This window comes from Semicossyphus pulcher, unplaced genomic scaffold (genome assembly GCF_022749685.1).
Source record: "Semicossyphus pulcher isolate SPU_LCO1_2020_fin unplaced genomic scaffold, fSemPul1.0.p SCAF_5, whole genome shotgun sequence".
Taxonomy (NCBI): Eukaryota; Metazoa; Chordata; class Actinopteri; order Labriformes; family Labridae; genus Semicossyphus; species Semicossyphus pulcher.
Window position 1 is genome coordinate 18,033,175 of NW_027211726.1, and position 7,642 is coordinate 18,040,816.

The 7,642-nt window shown below is 37.4% G+C and overlaps 1 protein-coding gene across 1 annotated transcript; it reads left to right on the forward strand.

The window, feature by feature from the left end:
- The first annotated feature begins 5,492 nt into the window (after nt 1–5,492).
- On the forward strand, nt 5,493–5,981 carry LOC138609412 (lactose-binding lectin l-2-like). Its single transcript, XM_069682060.1, has one exon. The coding sequence runs from the start codon at nt 5,493–5,495 to the stop codon at nt 5,979–5,981; it is 489 nt and encodes a 162-aa protein (XP_069538161.1).
- Nucleotides 5,982–7,642: the final 1,661 nt, after the last annotated feature.

Consider the following 7,642-nt stretch of genomic DNA (forward strand, 5'->3'; position numbering starts at 1 on the left):
GAAAAATGTAAATTCTAAAGGTCAGAGAAGTGGGTCAAGTTTACAGGAAGTGTTGCTCGTTATGACTGAGATCCACTGAAGACTGAGAGTTACATTAATACATTCTAGGAGTGGATTGAGATGCTGTTTAAAGATATAATCTCGAAGATTGTCATTTAAATAAATGTCTGTTAAGTCACTATCTATCGCCAAATGAGGTAACACAATGGTGACTGAGCCTGTGGCCCACTGATGAAAGCCTTTGTATTCGCAGTATATAGTATTATTACAGACTGGGTGTCGGTGGCGACTTTTGCTGAAAAAATCACAAGCGGCGCCCAGTTAGTGACGCGTTCTCCATCACCCAGCAGTGGTTGGTCTGCCAGAGAGGGTAGGCGGAGCTAAGCGGCTGCTTCTGGTCTCTGCAAGTGTTGCGAGTAAACAGTAATCTACTATGGCTGAACAAACAAAAAAAGATGGATGACTACAGATACAACTTCAAAAATAAGTGAAAATCCAAAGAAAGAGAAACAAATTCGACGCTCAGATGAAGGCAAACAGTCTGAAAAGGAAAGCGACCGTCAGTGAGGAAAATCAAGAGTTACAACAGTAACAAAGGGAGCCAACCGCAGATGTCTGGCTAAACTTGGAAGTGTCCTCCTACAATTACCATTTATCGCTGCTAGGTGGCGCCCAAGAGAACGAAACTGAAATCTTTGAGATTGTCAGTTTGCAATCCTGTTTGCATATTTCAATTTTTTTTTTAAACTTCATAAAGAAAACAGAGACACATTGAATTCTTTATCCTATACATAGGTCCATATCAGCATTTTTTTATACTTAGCTGTAACTACATTTTCTTTATATCATTGATATGTGATATGCTGATGCAGAGCTCTACTGTGTGTCACAGAGAGCCAACCTGGCGACTATCCACAGTCTTGCAGAAAATAGCTTTGTCCAAAACCTGATCAAGAACTTCGATCCAACTGAAGGATGGACCTGGATTGGACTCAGTGACACGCAGAAAGAAGGGCATTTGATGTGGTCTGATGGGTCTGCGGTCAGCTTTGTCTTTTGGCATGTTGCACAGCCAGACAATGCGGGAGGAAATGAACACTGTGTACACAAAAACTTTGACAGAGACTTGAAATGGAATGACATACCTTTTGCCTTAACATACCCTTTCGTTTGCGCATCTCGAAAATTTTGTCAGTAGCAACCAAGAAGGTTTTTGTGTGATTCAGCTCAGTGATTCATCATCTGCTGCTCTGTTGTAATGTATTAACCCAGCCAGTAACGATGCATTTGTGCAAATGTTTGTACCTTGCCTTCATGTTATTGAATGTTGGACACTAACACAGCCAATTTAAAAGGCGGGTTAAATATTTTTAATTTGTTGTTATAATCTGGCAGAAAGGATTATGTCTCGTTATAACATACCCTTCTTGTGAATAAAAGGATGTGTTCAATGATGTTTATTTTGCCTTTACATAAGGTCAATAAATCAATATGATTTTGGATTTCTTTTGATGTTTTCAAACCACCACTTTATCAATTCCAAAGTCAGGTTTACACTCAACTCTTCTTTACACTTACCTTGAAACAAGGTGTTTGTAGAATAGTTTATAGAGATGTAAAGGATGAATGAATGAGGCCAACTTTTCTATTATTTGTCATACTTAAAAAAAAAACTATATAGGATATTACATGGGCATCACAGAACACAACCTACAGTTATTACTGGCTTTTTCCCATTGAAAATGTCCAATATAAAAGGGCCTGACAACATCTTTGTGGATCTATTGCGGCCTCTGATGGATCACATGCCATTTGGTATTAGGGAGGGTTTTATTGACTTGATCAGGTTAATGTGCTAGTAACCCAGGTCCAAGGCCAGTGTACAGGTTAATGGTGAACAATTATCAGAGTTCATGTTGGGGAGAAACACCTGTGCAGGTCATTAAAGTGCTAGTTAAAGCCATGAGGAGTCGCAGCAGGAATCCAAATAGGACCTTTTACATAAAAGACTAAACTCTATGCGGATGATGTCTTACTTTATACGACTAACCTCGCGAAGCCAACAGCAGCTACTTTGGTTCAACTGACAGCTATGAGAAAATGCTAGATGACAAACTACTTTTTAGCCACTTAGCATTTAGCTTAACAGTAATTTAGCATTAAGCTAGAAAGCTAAGGAACTATATCACAAGCACAAGTGACAAACACCAAACTGAAGGTCAATTTTTCAGCTTCAATAACCTAAAGGTTGTTAGCTATGGCTACATTAGCCAGCAGAAGCTGCTGGTCATATCAGACCACTACTTTGTCTCTATTCTGTTACTTCTCCATTAAAGGAAGACAACATAACTTTGACAGCAGCTACTGTGGTTCTACTGACAGTTATGGGAAAATGCTAAATGATAAACTGCTGTTAAAGTGCTTAGCATTTTGCTAAACAGTAAATTAGCATTAAGATAAAAAGCCACGGTACTGTTTCAGTAGCTCAAGTGAGATATTTTTATAAAACTTGTGAACTCACTACCCTTTCTAGCTATAATTACCAAAGGTGTGGTAACATTAGCAACATTAGCACAGGTGATCTCAAAGCAATGCTTTGTCTTGATTCAGATACTTCTGTTGGTACACTGTCATGTAGTACACTCCTTACACTACGTACCTTCTTGCTTAGAGCATGAATTTGGAACAGAGTAGTATTATGTCTAATTGAACACTGTCCTGCACTTGGAGATACAAACATCGCAACATTTAACTGCTACTTCTTTTTAATGGAGAATTGCAACCGTGCAGAGCATTATCGCTAACATTTAGCCAGGAATGTTGAATGCCAAAATCTATGCTAGCTTGTTTGGTCACTTCACATCCCTAATGTTTTTAAAGTGATAAAAATGAACTTTTATTTTGACTTGCCTGTGTGTCCGTCGTCTCATGCAAATTGGAAAGAAAGACTGTAGTTTTTCAAATTGAGTAAGAGCTTTGTCTTTTATTGGATGGGGAACACTGTGACGCAACACAGTCCTGATTCAAAGATACTCTTTGAAAAACCAGGTCACTCTTTTTTTTCTGTTTAACTGTAGATGACTCACACATGCACAAACAAACCCTATTTAATGTGTTCAAAGACAAAACTGAGCTTTTTGTTAATATATATTTATGTATATTTTTGTTTGTTTTTAGGTTAAATTAATTTGTCATGATCAGAGTTTCAAAAATGTATAATTCTAATTTAGAGGAAAATATTTCTTTGAGGCTACAATGCTGAAATGTAAAAGTACACATGTTTTGTGTCCACTTGAGGGCAGCAGACAAAATTCAGTGTTATGATGCTCTTTCTTTTAACTTGTGTGATGAACAGGAAAAGGCTTATTTTAAGGATTTTTACTTGTTTTTTTAACATTATTGTTTAAAACCTTGAACATGTTTGAACGAAAACACTAAGAGAGGACTTACTGAAACTCTGTTCTGTTGTAAAGCTGTTGTTATTGTTGTTTATCAGCTGTAAACAAACAAAAAGAAATGTGTCCCTTTAACTCAAACCACTGTGTACTTTTGTACAACTGCAAGTTCTGCTACAACCTCAACAGGTGCTGCTAGTACTTTGGTACATGTGTTGAATTTGATCTGATACTTTGGACCAAATGAAAACAATAAATTAATTAAAAATAACCTGTTCACTTCTTCAGAACAGATATCAAATGTACAGTTGTCTGTATCATATCATTTTATAGGGTTAATGTGTAAACTATTCTTTCACTTTTGATTCTTTGAACAACTGATGAGCATTGGTATCAATTATTAATTAATGTAATAAAAATCAGATTTCAAGGAAAAGCATACCATAAAGGTGTGATGAACGTGCCAGAGTTCATCAGCTGTTTGATTTTGCTCGTGTTTTATTTCCTTGTTTGCATTTTACAGTCCTGGTTAATGTTTTCTCACAGACCTATCATCACGTTTGTCACGTTCCAACATATGGTATCAATTCTAATAAATATAACATCATCTTCTGGCTATAACATAAACATTTTAATTTTTCAGGGATGTATGAAATATTGAGTCCTGCAGTTAGATGTCTTTATTAATCATTGAATTTCCTGACATTATCATTATTATTCAGATGTCATGGCAAATAGCAGTTCATCTGTTTTTGATTTTAACTGTGGCGTACCTCAAGGATCTATTCTCGGCCCTCTGTTGTTCTCCATTAAAGTGCTACCACTCTGCCAGATCATTCAGAACCATGGTCTCTCTCATCATTCATGTGCAGGTGACACACAGCTGTATGTTCCCCTCTGATCCAATATCCCCAACAGTTTAGATAATTTACTCTCAGTGGTGTTAAATGCCGGATGTCCCAAAACTTTTTAAAGCACAATCAAGAAAAGTCTTCAGTCATAATATTTGGTCAGACTCATCCCTCCAGCTTTCTCCACAGCAAGCTTGGTTCACTTCACAATAAAACCAATCTGAAAGCTCAAAATCTAGGAGTCATATTTGATCTTAGATTTGAGGCTCATGTTAAGAATGTTGTGTAATCCTGTTTTTGCCATCTTATTTTTGTTACATTATTGTAATGCACTTTCCTTTCATCTTTCTGGATATACTGTATATATATATTTATATATGTGTGCGTGTGTAGTTTGTTTGTAATGATAATTGTTTCAAAAGATTTTGTGAGGCTGCAATGCTGGAATTTAAATGTACTTGTAGTTATGTTTTGTGTCCACTTGAGGGAATCAGACAAAATTCAGTGTTATGATGCTCTCTCTAGTTCATCTGAATGAGCCCTGTCATGACTTCTGGTCTGTGATCATGAGAAAGCTGATGTGACTCCTCACGAAGATGCTTCTGACATTATCATTATCATTATCATTCAGATATCTATTGAGGGCATTAGAACCAAAGATATGATGACATTTTAATCTACAGATTTCTGGATTTTTGTTTTTTTAAAAAGTGTGTTTCTTCAGCTGTCCATCATCCATTCTGTATGTGTGTGTCTGTGTTAAATTTGGGACTATACATAGATCCATTATTGTCCATTATTAACGCACAGGAGAGTACAGCCATGTGATCCAGCAGCAAAAATGATGAATAAACATTGACAGCCGACCTTTCTTTGATGATAAGCACACAGAACTTTAATACACATAAGATCCTGTCCAATCCTGACGGGGATTTAAATCATGAATGAACTTAATGAGTTAATGAGCTGCAAAACTCCTCACTGTTTTCCATTGACTATCAGTGTTTTATCAACAACTTATATTAAATTTATGGTTTTATGGTTTAAGCTACGTCACTGTATAGTTGTTAGCAAGTACAACTGTGTGCCATGTGTATCTGACAAATGATATCACACCAACAGTGTAAACACCCTCTCTGCAGCATATAAAAGAAAGCAGCTTTTCAAGTGTCTCTGAAAGATTCTCGATAACATCCAACACTGCGGATCAAACCCTCCAAAGACTCAGAGAGACTGTGACACCAACATGCTGCTGCTGCTCTTCTTGTTTGGTCTGGCTCTGGCTGCTGGCTCTCCTTCAGATGAACATCAACTGAAGCTACAGCGTGGAGGCTGTCCCAAGTTCTGGTACAATTTCAACGGCCGTTGCTACAAGTACGTCTCCACACGTTTGAGCTGGGCTGATGCAGAGCTCCACTGTAAGTTTCAGAGAGCCAACCTGGTGTCTATCCACAGTCTGGGGGAGCAGTATTTCATCAAATCCCTGATCAGTAACTTCGACCACACTGAGGGAAGAACCTGGATTGGACTCAGTGACATTTACCAGGAAGGACAATGGATGTGGTCTGATGGCTGCCCAACACATTTTTTATTTTGGGCGCCGAAACAGCCAAACAATCTAAGAGGACTTGAAGACTGTGTTCACAGCAATTACGGAAACTTTCGGAGATGGAATGATGCCCATTGTCCTTTAGCTCTTCCCTCAGTTTGTGCAACACGCATAAACTGTGCATAACAACTGAGATGTTAAAAACAGTCTGATTGAACCTGGTCACTGTTCACCTGTTGCTCTGTTTTCAAAGATTTGCTTTAGCACAAGTGTTCACTTTCATGTGTGAGTAGAGAAGTCATGTTAACCTTTATTTTCCTGATGAATGTGGGACATTCACACAGATAACTCTGGTGGCTGCAATAAGTGAATCATTCCCAACCTTTATAATTGTATAAAAGTGTATTAATAATAATTGTAATGATAGTTATATCCATTCATTGTGCAAAGTAACCATGAACTATTGAGGGAATTCAAACTAAAGACATGATGACATTTTAATCTACAGATACAAATCTTCCCGATTTGGGACTATACATAGATAATCACAAATACAGTGCTCTTTTCTTTTGCCTCTCACACAGTTTGTCCTCAGTAACAAAGGCAGCTGTGTCTGATTCAACTCTGTCACTTTCACCTGTAGCTCTGTAGTGATGTATGAAGCCTCTATGATAAAGATACAAATGTGCGAGTGTATGTAAAAAGTCATTTGATTGACGTTTGTTTTCATGAATGTTGAATGAATCTCATTTTGTACAAAAGTTCAAAACACTCTTTGATTTCTATTAAAAGTTGTTTTTTTAAATATCATGCCCGCTTGTCGTGTCCTGTGGTTACCTTTCCTAAAATAAGAGAGGATTTCGTCGTTCACTGGCCCCATGATCTAAGTGACTTGGTCTGTTGTGTAAAGTGCACATTGGTTGAAAGGTTTCTGAAACTTCTATGGAAATGAAGGAAACAAAGGACACCGTTATGTTAGAAATTCTTCCTTTTCAGGAGTTAATGTTCACAATCACTCATGAACCAACGTGTAAAAGGAGGATTCACCCTTTTAAGGAAGACAACATAACTTTAGCTGAACAGCAGCTACTTTGGTTCGACTGACAGCTATGAGAAAATGCTAGATGACAAACTACTTTTTAGCCACTTAGCATTTAGCTTAACAGTAATTTAGCATTAAGCTAGAAAGCTAAGGAACTATATCAGAAGCACAAGTGACAAACACCAAACTGAAGGTCAAATTTTCAGCTTTAATAACCTAAAGGTTGTTAGCTTTGGCTACATTAGCTAGCAGAAGCTGCTGGTCATATCAGACCACTACTTTGTCTCTGTTCTGGTCTGTACATGGTCTCTCTCATCATTCATGTGCAGGTGACACACAGCTGTATGTTCCCCTCTGATCCAATAACCCCAACAGTTTAGATAATTTACTTTCAGTGGTGTTAAATGCCGGATGTCCCAAAACTTTTTGAAGCACAATCAAGAAAAGTCTTCAGTCATAATATTTGGTCAGACTCATCCCTCCAGCTTTCTCCACAGCAAGCTTGGTTCACTTCACAATAACACCAATCTGAAAGCTCAAAATCTGGGAGTCATATTTGATCTCAGTTTTGACGCTCATGTTAAGAATGTTGTGTAATCCTGTTTTTGCCATCTCAAACTAGTTTCAATCATTCCTGTCTCGCAACGATTTGCAAGTTATTCATGCTTTTATTTGTTTCATGCCTAGATTATTGCAATGCACTTTCCTTTTATCTTTCTGTATTCTTTGTGAAGCCCTTTGTAACTTTGTTAAGAAAAGAGCTACATATAAAGTTTATCATTATTATTATGCTGGAAAATTTCAG

Bases quoted from the DNA above. Each gene is read 5' to 3' on its own strand.
- LOC138609412 (XM_069682060.1), top strand. From the start codon at position 5,493: ATGCTGCTGCTGCTCTTCTTGTTTGGTCTGGCTCTGGCTGCTGGCTCT.